A 14,336-nucleotide genomic window follows, 5' to 3' on the forward strand; every position below is an offset into this window, starting at 1 on the left:
TTATTTTACCATGGACTTCTCTGAGCCTGTTTTCCCTTCTATGAAAATGGATCATAATAGCCACATAGAACTACTGTAAGAATTAAAATTCATATTAGGTGTTATAGTTCCAAGAGTGTCTGGTACATAGTTAACAACTTAATAAATGCTCCTGTTTCCTCCCAGAATCTTCTTTTCTCATTCAAAGTACAGGCATTTAAACAAATACAAAAAGAGTGTCATTCTATTAGGGGATTTATCTTTACATGTATTTAAATACTGTTCCCTGTTTCAGAAAGGAAGAAAGAGAAGAATTTTTAGCTATCTGGAATAAGGACAGCATGTAGTCTTCTTAGTCTTCTTACTTTTATAACAACTTTAATATTGTCCTATCAGGACCTATAGGCTTTGTGGGCACCTGAATCACTTTTAAATGAAGAAATAAAATATTTGTTCAAGATGAATTATGAATGTAAAAACATTTTCAACCTTCTCTTCAGTAGCACTGAAAAGGGTTGCCAAGAAAGTTTTTTGGGAACATATAAAACAGGAAAAATAGTTGTTGCATGTAATCCTCCCATTAACCCAATTAGATGTTCCTCTATAGCAGAAAGTTTTTATCATAGACCTGGAATCTCTGTCTGAGCTAAAATCACTTCTGAAGCTTCCCTGGCTATTTTTCTTAAAGATTACAGAATTCTAGTTACAGTGCTTATAGAGTGTACCAAATAACTCAATGCTTAAAGACATTAAATTTGATACTATGAAAGCTGAGTCCAAAATTTACTAAGTGTAGATTTAAAAGGCAAACTCCCTCCATGCCTTACCTTGTGCTGATTGACACTCCATATTCTTATGATGGAGTCCCGACCGGCTGTGAAAAGTCTATTGAGTGCTGGATCCAGCTGCAGGGCATTGACTCCATTTCGATTGTACTTCTCCACTTCATCTCGAATAACATAGGAAACCTGACAAAATGTTGAGATGTACCTTTCAGGAAGTTACAAACATGCAATAACAAAATGTAACATACTAGTGGTCAATATGAATTCAAAACTCATGTCTTCCAATATAAAACCTATTTTTCAGAGAGGAATGATAAAGCAGCTGGAGCTTTTTTTTTTAAATGTGAACTGGAATGTGGCACACTTCTGCTCACATACCTCTTTTGCTTTCTCTACTAGGTAGACATGCCTTGCGCACCTATCCTGCCACTCACGTTGTTCCCTTTGCTCTTGTTCTTTGTACACACTGTACCTCCAGACTTCACACACACGGGTTCCCTCTGTTTGGAGGCTTTTCCTCCCACTCTGTCTGGCTAATTCCTACTGGCACTTTTTAGATTTTGTTAAATAATGCTTTCTCAAAAGCCTCCCCTGACCTGACAACCAAAACGAGGTTTTTGAGTTCCTATAGCAGCACTCAGCTTCGGAGCACTTCGCCCTGCTGTTACCGTTACTCAGTCTGCTCTGTGTGAACACCCCGTACTCAAACAAAAGCATTCACATTTAAGAAAAAGTCAACAAGCTGGTGGGAAGTCAATTTTCAAATCCAATGAAGTAACCTGTTAAGAATATAATGAGTTTGAGGGAACCCAAATGCAACAGAAACAAAGAATCAATAAATACTTAGAGATCCAATCTGCAAGGAGAACATGGAATCCACAGAATATACTACATAATGGAAAAACCTAAATGAGGGAGACATACTGTACATAGGCAGATTCAAAATTAACAATTCTTTCCTAAGTCAGAATCCCTCTGGATTTCTTCCTAGACTAAAAATTGACAAAACAAATAATTTTTTTGGGAATACCCAGTCGTTTTTAAGATTTAGCTAGCTGGAAGGATATTTTTAAAAGATCTTAAAGGTATATTATACTTACAGGTATCATAAAGTTATCAGAATTACAAAGGAGTACTACCATGGAAATATATAAAAAGATCACTCAAATAAAACAAAATTCAGAAGCATTTTACTGTTACAAATATTGTTTGCTATAAAGCGTTTCAAGTCAATGAAGGGGATTACTAAGTTATTCAATAAATTATCAAGGAGTATCTAGAGGTCCTATAGGAAAAAAGTATATTCTTTCTCCATCTTCAAACAAAATTAATTTTTGGATGAAGGTTAAAATTTAATAATTAAATAATAAATACACGGTGAGAACATACAAATCTCTGCACAGAGACGATTCTGCTAACTTAACAAACGAGCAAACTGCAAAGGAAAAGACACACTGATGTGTCAAACCTTTCATACACGTACACAAATGTTTATAGCAGCATTATTCACAATAGCCAAAAAGTAGAAACATCAATGCTCATCAGCAGGCAAAAGGATAAGGGAAATGCGGTACACCACACAATGGAATATGGTGATGCAGTCTAGGGATGCTACAGCATGGTGGATCTTAAAAACAGTATGCTAATTGAGAGGACAGCTACAAAAGGCCACAGGTTTTATGATTCTGTTTATATGGAATGTTCAGAATATGTAAATCCACAGGGCAGAAAGTAGATTGACAGCTGGCAAGGCTTTGGAGAGGAGAAAGGAGTCACTACTAATGGGCACAGGGATTCTTTCTGGGGTCACAAGAATGTCTTGGAATTAGGCGATCAGCACATAACTTCGTGAATATGCTAAACATCACTGAATTGTGAATCTTATCTCAATAAAGATATCACCGGAAAAAAACTGGTTGTCAAAAATAACACCAACAAGGTCAAAAGACAAATTCTAAATGGAAAGCTAATGAAATAAAATGAATAAGAAAAGTCTGTCTTGACAACAGAGATTGCTTTGCAAAATAATAAGAACATGTCAAACTCACCAACAGAAAGAACAAAGATTCCAAAAAGGAAGACTCTTAAAAATAAAATGACTGGCACAGATAACAAAGATGTTGTCTTAACCTAGTCTTTAAGTTGCAAGCAACTGTAACAGAAAAGGACTCAAATCAGTTTTAAATTAAACTTAAAAAAATTAACATAAGGACCTAAGAGTGTCTAACAATGCCTAAGGGCAGGAAATACAGTCATGATTCATAACAGAAAATTTTAAAATAAAAGCATATACTTCTTTGCTGAAACCTTCATGAGGTTTTTCACTGCATTTAAAGTCTAAAGTCCTTGCACTTTGGCTCTATCCTATAACCTCACACTAACCTCAAGTTAACGTCCCAGTTTCTTTGAAGACATTCACACCAGACTCCTTTTGGTTCCTCAAACACATCAAACTCTTCCCACTAAGGGCCTTTCAAATTTACAACTCCCTGTTTCAAGAAGATTCTCCACCACTCCATCCTCCAGAGGAATAGTCTTTCCACAGATTTTATCTTGTGTGGTTCATCTCATCCTTCAGGTCATTTACTCTAACACTTACTTACCCTACAAATTTGTTTCACAGTTCCTACCATGTGCCATATTTCTCTCTGTTGTTACTACCTCTTCTCCATCACAGTTAGAGCTGAAAGAGGGCAAGGAACAGTCTGCCTTGTTCCTACCACTCTATTTTCGTTATAATGCCAGGCATATAAGACATTTAATAAGTATTTGTTGCACAAATGAGACATTGAAAAGCCCCCAGGAACAAGCTGGCTTCAGTGCCAACATCAGTCTCTGAATTTCTGGGCCTGTCTCTCGTTACATATTTCCTTTCACAGAGACTATGCAGCATACAGACTGTGCACCACTGCTCTTCCATTGGCATCCAGTGTTGTCATTGAATTCAATGCTACTCTGTCTTATTACATATTAAAGTGAACTAACTCATTTTCATACTTCTCTGCACCATCACCCACTCCACTGTCGTCTCATTTCCCTCTACTTAAAAAACCCCCTTGGGGTTACGTTTCTTTGACTTTTTAAATTCAATTTTTAGAAATGCCCTTTAAATTAAGAAGCTTGCTATGTTTTAGCAGTTCTGCTAAGTTTTCTTATATCAACCCATTAATAACCATCTGTTTTCTTTGTTCCTTCTAAACTCTCATCAGTCAGCTGTTGGAATGTTCAAACTTATCCATCATCTTTTACCTATTCTATCACTGTCCCATGGTTTAATTTTATAAGACTTCCTTTACTATTTTATAACTGTTATTATTTCGGTACATACATTCTAAGTGGTCATTAAAGAATGAAGTAACTATATCCAGTGATATGTTCCAAGACATGTTAAAAACTTGCTAAGGGAGCGCCCCTAGTGGCACAACAGGTTAAAGCACAGCACTATGAAGCTATAACTGACACTGCAGCACAAGTTCAATCCCCCGCAAGGGAGGCAGACCTCTCCTGACCCACCGGCTGCTCTCCCTACCAGTGTACTTTGTCGATCTGTCTGTTCGGCTCCCTGCTCTGTCTCTGGTGAATTCTAACATCCCCCACACCTCTGATCTGTACCCCCAGTTCTGTATGCATAAATAAATCTTTAAAAAATTGGCTGAATAAGGCCCTCCCTGGTGGCGCAGTGGGTTAAAGCGCAGCACTAAGAATCTCAAGCCACTTCCCCATGAGTTCGATCCCCGCCTGCCCTGGAGGTGACCACATGGCGCGGCAGACCTCTCCTGACCCGCCCGCTGCTCCCCTCAGCAGTGTACTTCGTTGATCTGCCTGTTCTGCTCCCCACTCTGTCTCTGGTGAATCCTCTCACCCTCCGCACCTCTGGCCTGTACCCCAGTTCTGTATGAATAAATAAATAAATCTAGAAAAAAAAATTGGCTGAATAAAAGATATAAAGAAATCTGGATTTAATTCTTTTTTTTTTAAAGTTCATTTATTTATGCAAACAAGAGCTGGGGTATAGGCCAGAGGGTTCATCAGAGACAGAATGGGGAGCATAACAAACACAGTACTGACGGTAGCAGTGGGCAAGTCAGGAGTGGTCTGCTGCACCATGTGGGTCAGCTCCCTGGGTAGGGATTGAATTTGTACACAGTGGCTGCTGATAGCTTCATAGTGCTGAGGCTTAACCTCTTGCATCACCAGGGAGGCCCTCCACAGGATTTAATTCTTCTAACAAATACTGATTACAGTTGTCAGACTTCATTCTAAATGCTGATACATTAGTGAGCACAACAATCCTCCTGAAGATTTCATTCTAATGGGGGAAGAGTATAACTAGAAGTGACAGCAAATGAAGGTTCCCCCTAAGATAAAGACAAGCTTTGCAGGCAGAAGAGATGAAGTTAAAAAAAAAAAAAAAAAAGCAAAAGGTGTTAGATATAAAATCAACAAACGAGTGAACAAAATCCTGGAAAAATTTCAATTAGACAAGCTGAGAGAACAGCAAAGGCAGGGAAGTCGAGAATTCATATTTGATGATCATTAGGTGCCTTTTTAAAAGAGGTGAAGAGGGTATTATAGGAGCTGTGCAAGGGATGAGAAAAAAGACTTGCAGAGGTGTGTTCTTTTTGGAAGAACACACCAACTAAAAGAACTTTGACAAGGAGAAAGTAGCAGGTATTTAAGTTACATTGTTAGTATTTGTAGCACAGGAAGCATTGTTTACTTAGTTTCTCTAGCAACTACCTGGGACTCAAAACTTCAAGTGATATTTGCCTTTCAGGTTGAAATGCTGCTAGAGTTATTGGTGATGTGTCAGAGACTAAAAGCAGTAAAGAGAGAAACTTATCTTTAATTACCACTATTTCAAGAGATAATCAGATTATCTCTCTATTGTTGCCATAATAAATTACCCCAAATTTAGTGACTTAAAGCCCATCCCATTTCTTATTTCACAGTTAGTTAAGGTCAGACATCCAGTGGAGCAAGGATGGACCATCTGTTTAGGGTCTCACTGGAGGCTTACTCAGTGAGAATTACTCAGGAGGCTCTGGGAGAGTCTGCTTCCAAGTTGGTTGGGTGCAGAATTCAGCTTCTAATGATTGTAGGGCAGAGTGCCCTATTTCCTTGTTTGCTAATGGCTTAACAGCTACATCCCTTCTCAAACTTTCTGCAGTCCTCTCCTGCAATGAAGGAATCCTCTTATACTTTAAATCTGACTTCTGCCACCAGCTACACAAAGTTTTGTTTCTAGAGATCTGTATGATCATATTGGATCCCCGGGGCTAATATACTTCCTTCTTAAGGGATGTAACCTTAATTATGAAATTAAGACCTTATTTTCTATGTCTTTCAAAACAAGTTGTACATCAACCATGCTCCCACCCAAATACTTCAGCATGTATATCACCAGAGTTACTGTTCAAGATAAAATTTACATGGAGTGAAATGCACATGTTTAAAAATGAATATAACTGCATAAAACAAAATTCTACCAAGATATACAGGGCATTTGTCACTAATCTAGATTTTCTTCATTCTCTTCTCAATCCCTACAGACCACCCTCAGGCAATCTAGATCTGACCTGTTTAGTTGCTTAGTTTCTCTAGCAACTGTAACTTTAAATTACAGATTTATTTTGCCAGTTTCATAAATTTCTACAGGTGGAATCATGTGTGTGTGTAAGGCTAAATAAGGCTAACTTTGGACAAAAAAAACCTGGCTAACTACCACAAATTTGCATATCTGTTTTTTCTGTTGAATTTTGTGGAACATGACTTTTTGATATGTTATTTCAAGAGTGTTGATTTTAAGTATTCTAAAAAGTGTTTATAAATGAAAAAAGGGCACATCTAGCCTCACTCTTTCCTAAACAGGGGCTTAAAAAAAAAAAAAAAAAACCCAAACCTCCAGTGGGGCAAACCCAGCCCCACAGGACCTGTTTTTGTAAATAGTTTTATTGGAACAGGATCACACCTATTCATTTAGGTATTGCCAGTGGCTGGTTTCACATTGTAACGGCAGAGCTCAGTGGTTATGACACAGAATGACCTGAAAAGCCTAAAATATTTACTATCTAGAAAATATGTCAACTCCTGTTTTAACAGCTGTCACACTGGTGCTAATTTTTTTTTTTATTATGGAGTCTATACTTAAAAGTCACCTTTGACATTAAATTTGTTAAAAGATCTTTTGTTGCTCTTAAAAAGCCAAGATTTGGCATCATTCTAATTTCTGTAAAAAGCCTCAAAGGTTAACCAAGCAACCCAGAACTGACACTCAGAATCACAGGGAAGAATATACTGAACTCTAAATAGGTCTCGAATTTCTAGCTATTTGGCAGGAAACAGGAGGGTCATTTGTTGGTGGCCACTCCCCACTTCTACTCTCCATATTTTTTCTCAAAATAAGCAAGCAGTAGGAGAAACTGCAGGGCTACTTAAGAGACTACTACCCTGGATAGTGTTATGAGGTTTGGAAAAAAAAAAAAAAAGACATGAGGTCTGGGACAGTACAGTCGCGTTCCCTAAAGAGGGAACACCTGGATCTGGGAACAGCACGTACAACTGTAGGCAGCCTAAAGGTAAAGCTTTTTTTTACACTTCTTAGGGTAGAGTCAAAGTGAGCCTGTTGTTTCAAGATTTTCATGAAACTAGCACTACCTCTTTGAGTTTTCATTTATGTGAACTAATATGTCTTTTCATTATGTAAACCTGGGTTAAGCTGGATTTTGGGTCATTTCCAACCAAAAGAACTCTTCTCTTGTGGAAAGTCAAGTATTTATATTCTTTAACTACTGAATGGTAGGGCATGATTGTAACTACTAACCATGGAACAACAATAACTTTTGCCCAAACTTTCCCCAAGAATTCTGAAGCAAACGAAGGAAATGGCCATAACTGAAGGAAAGATAGAGTCAAGCAATAGACTGATATTCCTGGAAAATCATCACCACACTGAGGGATCAGAAAGGAGTGGAAGAATTTGCTGTGATACCTTGGGAAATGCATTATATACATCTAAATTCACACTTGCTTGTCTAAGTATCTTTCTGATTATCTATCACAAGATGTGAACTGGACCAACAGGAATATATATTAAAATTTTGATAAATAGTAAGACACAAAATTGACTATGATACCATACAATTAAAAAAAATCATATACACATGCACAAAAAGGTACAGAACTGTTTCAACCAATGGCAACTTTGCCCTACAGGAAAGGCACTTTGGGCTGTCACAACTGGGAAGGTGCTAACATCCAATGGGTAGAAGACCCACAAATGAAACTAAACAACTTATAATGCACAGAACAGCACTTCCCTGTTTTCCCTTCCCCTCACAATTATCCAACCCAAGATGTCAACAGTGCACAGGTTAGAAAACCCTCACAGAGAATTATATATCACATGTCCACGATAGTCTTCATTGAATAGTTACAACAGCCAAGTTATGAAAACAACCTAAGTGTCCAAGGATGGATGAGTGGATCAGAAAAATGTGTTATATACACACGATGGAATACTAGTTAGTTATAAAAAATAGCAAGATCAACTCTTGCCATTTGTGAAAACATGGATGGACTGGAGACCATAATGTTATGTGAATAAGTCAGAAGGAGAAAGAAAAATTACGGACAGTATAATTTATATGTGGAATACAGAGAAACAAAACCAGGGGTTCGACAAAACCAAAGTCCTAAGTCCTTGACATCTGACTGTAAAACTGAAGCAACCAGAAAGGAAGGAGGCAAAACGGAGGAAAGGAGTTCAGTGGAGCATGGTGGAGACTACTGGGGCTTTGGTGGCAGACATGGTGTAGAAACACAAATTTGTAGAGGTTTCAGTCTATAATCCTTAAACAAATATGATGATGTAAACCGACTTATACTCAATTTTTTAAAAAACGGAAGGAAGATAAACCCTACCCTAGGATTAGATATCACACTGTGCACAGTAGTCTTCTTTGAAAACAAATCACTTTTACTTTTGTATTTTTTAGGGTTTGATTTTTTTTTTTTGCAAAGAACCTGCACCCGTTAAAAAAACACACATGCCAAACACTTTTACAGAATCATCCCTTCAGTAGGCTTATCTTTTGAATGCTTTTCATAGGACACTGCTCAAGCCACTTCACCTATCAAATTATGGGAATGTTATTCCTACTAGAGTAAAGGGTTAAGGGCTAAATCCCAGGGCCTTAGTATTGCATTCTGACCAATGAGAGTTCAATGGAAAGGGGTTCAATGGAGCATGTAACTATCAATGGAGAGTGTAATTATCCTTTCTCTCACATAAGGTGGTTTGTATTTAGTTTATTACAAGTTTTTCCACACAATGCAGTTAATTTAATGTACATATTATTCCTCATTTTGTAATTTTAAGTCTAAATACAAGTAGTTGAGAGGTTGGATTAGCTATCTCTACTACAGTAAGGACTGTAGCACTCTGAAGTCAAGAATACAATGAAGTTATAGTTTTGTAATATATTTTAGCCAGGCGCAGACATTCTCACCACTGGCTTGGATGTTGGGATTACCTAAATCCCCTCACACAAAGCATTTAAAATCACCTAGCAGGGCAAACTATTTTACTTTTGTCAATTTCACTAGATTTGACAAATATATAGTGAGAGTTCAGTACTCTGTACTTATCAACGAAATCAATAAAATAAAATGAATGGCCCAGAAAACTTTCTGGTTTACAGCCTTTTGCTGGGACTTCCCTTACTGAAGCAAAAGCAATCTTTGTCCAGACTATCTTTAGACAATCACTGATTTCAACCTGTCGAACTACATGTAATGCTGTATTTTATAAAGAAAATCTGGGTGTTACTTAGACTTCCAATTCTTTGCACATTTGGGGGCCCAATCTCATGTTCGGTGACTGTTCAATAAATTAGTAGTGCACCATATCGTCATTACTATGCAAAGTGTACCCGCAATCACTTGTTAAGAGAGCCTTTACTCCCAGCATCACTGAAGATAGATAGCAATAACTCTTAAACGTACCCCATACAAAAGTGGATTCAAGAAGCCAGAACGCACATATGGAAAGGTTAAATAGGTACCTCTTTATCCTAGGATAATAGGCTATAGAAACGCTAAAGATTCAAGGTTGCACCTTTGAAAATGCAGAAATGGAGAAAAGGGAGTTCAATTCCAAATGACTAGGAATTATAATTTTCCTACTAACACCAGTACACTCCCACGTCGTTTCCACCTCAGGCGGCAGAAAGCTCCCGCTTAAAAGCCAACCGGGGCTCCCACGTGCAGAATGCTCCGCAGAAACCCCGCAGGGAAGTCATCGCTCAGCAACCCCGCCACGCCCCCGCAGAGGCCCACTCTCACCGCCGCCGCGCGCCCGCACGCAGGGGAAGCGGGGAGGCCTCCGCTCTGACGCGGCTAGGGCAGAGCGCTTTAGAGAAAGGCAAGAGCGAGGCAGGTGGGCGGGGATCTAGCCCATCCCGATCCCGCAAAACCAAGCCTACTAGAGAGAGGGCAGGCCGCAACCTCCAGCTCCAAACTTGCACCCGAGGAACCCCGGACTGGGCCCCAGAGGGCCTAATCGGCCGCCCCCCACCCCACCCCCCCCCCTTCCTCTAGCCGTTAGAGCCGCGGCCCCACCCCTTGCTGCCGGTCGTGATCTGTCCCGCTCGACCGAAGCCGCTACCCGGGCCGAGCGCGGCCCGAGGCATCTGCTCGCTGGAGGAGGGCCCGGGATCGCCGGCCGCGTCCGAGAGGTCGACGAGTCAGGCTCCCATACCTGTACTTTCCTCCGCCCTGCCGTGTTCTGCCGGTGATGGGCCGCCATCTTGCATGTTGACACTCCTACGTCATTTCCGGAAGCGGCTCGGACCAGGCGGATGTCCCGCCTTTTCTCACTTCCCGGAGCCCTGGTGGCGGGTTTAAGGGCAGGTGCTCGCTCGTGTGCAACTTGGTGACTAGATGTCCTGTGGTGAGGTAGAACCACCGGAAAACAAAACCGTGTGTTCATGTAATGCTGGCGGAGAGAGAACCACTTTCTAGGAAAAGGAAGCAATCTGAATCCAGCTGCAGGTCCATAAACCCCACTGTTCTGCTGTCCTGCTATGGAGGCCCAGGTGTAAGGAACGCGCTGGAAAGCATAAATAATGCTGGGCATAGCTACTGAACAGATCCCACAACCCTTGCTTTCCTGGGCAGTTAAAAAACGGACAGATTGAAGTACCTAAAAATACAGAGCATTATAAGCCGACTTCAAAGGAGGACACAAATGTCTGGCAAGTGATATCCCATATCTTCAGGAGGAGCAAGGTATCCATTTTAGAGAGAAAGACTTTATAGGAAGGTAAAAGTACACACAGAAAAATTGTTCCCAGAGGCAACTTTGTATGTTCCAAATCCCAAAGGAATTAGTTCTCACTGCAGTATGTGGTTTAACTCATCTCATACTGAGACGCTGAGAGCCTTCTGGATGAAAGCTTGACTAGCAGTTGCCTTCTTGATACTATAGGTGCTGAGGATGGTCAGATTCTTTCTTATAGAAAGATTCTCTTTATAATATTTATTCATAGTTTACATCATTGTTCGCTTTTGTCCAGTGTTTGCTTTTTTTCTCTCAGGTGAGGTAGAACCACACCTGATCTCCATGAAATTCCCACCACCAGGTCAGGGGTGCACCATCGCCACTCTCCTTGTTCTCTTTCCTCCCCTGATTTGATCTGGATTCCTCCTCCCCCCCTGAAGAACATCTCTGATTTGTAGTTGCCTGTTAATTTTGGTTGTTGTTGTTATTCCGCCCTCCTCCTTATTTGGTTCCCTTTATATCCCTGCTATAATTGAAACTGTGCTATGTTTTTAATTTTCTTTCTGACAGTTCATTGAGGATAGTCCCTTCTAGCTCCATCTATGTTGCTTTAAATGGCATGAACTTATCTTTTTGATTAGTGAATAGTATTCCATCGTGTATGTATACCACATCTTGGTCCAGTCATCTATTTCTGGGCATTTGGGTTGTTTCCAGCTTTACCTATTATAAATAGTGCTGTGATAACCATAGGAATCCTTTTGAATTAACATTTTTCTGTTCTTTGGTAGATTTCCTAGGAATGGAATTGCTGGGTCATATGATAGGTCCATTTTTAGTAGTTTGAGGAACCTCCACATAACTTTCCATAGTGGCTGGACCAGTTTGCATCCCCACCAGCTGTGTAGGAGAGTTCCTTTTTCTCCACATCCTCACCAACATTTGTTGTTGCTAGATTTTTAAAATATGTGCCTTTTTTTTTTTTAAAGATTTATTTATTTATGCATACAGAACTGGGGTACAGGCCAGAGGCTCAGGGACGGTGAGAGGCTTCACCAGAGACAGAGTGGGGAGCAGAACAGGCAGATTGACGAAGTACACTGCTGAGGGGAGCAGCGGGCGGGTCAGGAGAGGTCTGGCTCGCCATGTGGTCTCCTCCGGGGCAGGCGGCAGGCGGGAATCGAACTCATGCGGAAGTGGCTTCAGATTCTCAGTGCTGTGCTTTAACCCGGTGTGCCACCAGGGAGGGCCTGTGCCATTTCTTACAGAAAGACTCTTACAGAAAATTCTTAAAGAATTGCCCTGTCCCATACAGATTCTACTGGCCGTGTTGTATCAGTTAACACCTAAAACTATAGCTGCTTCAAGTTGAGGTACGATATAACTGTAAAATGCTTAACAAAAATTTGAAGGCAGTGTGAGGAAAAGAATGTAACATCTCAATAATTTTTATATCGATTATACATTAGAATGATAATGTTTTAGATTTATTCAGTTATATAAAACTGAAGGTTTTAATAATTACTATTAAGGTTAATTTCTTTGTACTTTTTATAATGTGGTTAGTAGTGTATTAAAGTTATATACATGGTTTGCATATTTCTTTTGTATAGTGTTAGTGTGGAATTAATGCTTTGAAAAATTATTATCTAGCCAATTCTTTTTTTTTAACAAAATTTAAAAAAATGTGAATTAGAGGAGTAGAAACTGAATGCAGAGAATTTCTTATGTAAAACTGGCAATGATACTTTGTAGATAAATTACACTGCATTTTGTTGCAGACACAGCCATTCATTCAGGTATTCATACACTACAACAAAATACTATTTAACAATTACTAAGTACCAAACACTGTATTAGGTGCTGGGGACCCAGTGGTGAGTGCAAATAGTTATAGAACCTAGAGCCCCAGAAGTTAATTAAACACACAAATGAATATGGAGATCAATATAGTGAAGAAAGATGGTAATGAGACAGGAATCAATATCTGAAAGAAGCAGTTAACAAGGCAAGGAAATGAAACAGTTTGAGTAAAGATCTTATGGATGGAGAGGGCATGGAACATGCCAGGAATTGAGGACCACAACAAAATTCCTAAATGTACAGACAACAAGGGGAAGAAGTATGCAGATGACACATTCAGCAGGATATTTTAGATCAATGGAAAGCTATTGAAGAGATTTAAGCAGAGGAGAGACACTGTCTGCATTAAAAAAAGAAGAAGAAGAAGAAAGAAATTATTCAACAATGTCTATTGCATGCCCATGATGTGAAAGGGTACTATGCAAACTATTGATCTGAACAATATGCTGATGCCAGCCAGAAATGGATTATGGAGTTGTAGTTCCACTTTGGACTTGAAGAACATAGAAGTTGTGAAATTCTTTCAATGGGCAGAAGTTCTTTCAGTGAGCAGAAGTTCCAGCTGTATGCCTTAAGTTTCATGTTGCCTGAAAGTGATAGCCTTGGGTGAAAATTCATGGTCAGGACTCATTGTCCAAGGTTGTATGTACAGTGGATTAAGGACATGAAAAGAGTATGATTGGAGAATTAGTGACAAGGAACACATGGAAAGGGATGAATGTTGTAGAATGACTTTTAAGAATCATATAGATAAAATGAGCTCTCTGGATGAAATGAGCCTTCATGCTCGTGTTTGCTCAGTGGAATCATGAACAAAATGGCAATAGCAGGATTGGAGTTATGTATGGAATCACCAAGACTACCAAGTGTTTAGGTGGCCACCAGCAGTGGCTAATCCTGAGTTGCTGATAATACCTGTGCTCCAAGAAGATCATCCAGTCACTAGGAGGTAAGTTGACTCCATTGAATTTTCCCAATCATTTAGGGAATAGTTATTTATCCTCTCTGAAATACACTTCCTCTAGTTTTAGGTTTACTTTCTCTGCTTCCTATGTTCTGTCAGCATACTATCTGGGGACTTTATGCTTTATACACTATTTGTATCTAATACCACAGCGCTTTGATCAAGAAACTCATTCGAGTGAAATAAGTATTGCAGTGGGTTAATACTTATAGAATTCAGTACTCTAATTGTATATTCTTTCACCAAGAAGCAACTGATCTTAACGACTCCTTCTGGGAGAGGTGTCTGGGAGAGGTGATGCTCTCTTATAGGATGCAGTCTGTACTCTGAGCTGGTGTCCAGTATTTGGTGTTCTTTCTGTCTGTTGCTGTTACCTATTGCTGTATAACCAACTTTTTCTTTTTTCTTTTTTTTAACATTTCCAACCATATACACATGTTCTACTCACCCTCCACCCAACCAC

At 39.5% G+C, this 14,336-nt stretch overlaps 1 protein-coding gene across 1 annotated transcript in view; it reads right to left on the reverse strand.

Annotated features, from left to right (window-relative positions):
- Nucleotides 1–10,581, reverse strand: part of WDR48 (WD repeat domain 48) — a 40,820-nt gene extending 30,239 nt beyond the window's left edge. Inside the window, exons 1-2 of the mRNA XM_004676296.2 lie at nt 10,525–10,581; nt 807–947 (exon numbers count right to left, since the gene is read on the reverse strand). Coding sequence (XP_004676353.1) covers nt 807–947; nt 10,525–10,572 — 189 coding nt within the window. The 5' untranslated portion in view covers nt 10,573–10,581. The remainder of the gene's footprint in view (nt 1–806; nt 948–10,524) is intronic.
- Nucleotides 10,582–14,336: the final 3,755 nt, after the last annotated feature.

This window comes from Condylura cristata, unplaced genomic scaffold (assembly GCF_000260355.1).
Source record: "Condylura cristata isolate star-nosed mole 26May11 unplaced genomic scaffold, ConCri1.0 scaffold00004, whole genome shotgun sequence".
Taxonomy (NCBI): Eukaryota; Metazoa; Chordata; class Mammalia; order Eulipotyphla; family Talpidae; genus Condylura; species Condylura cristata.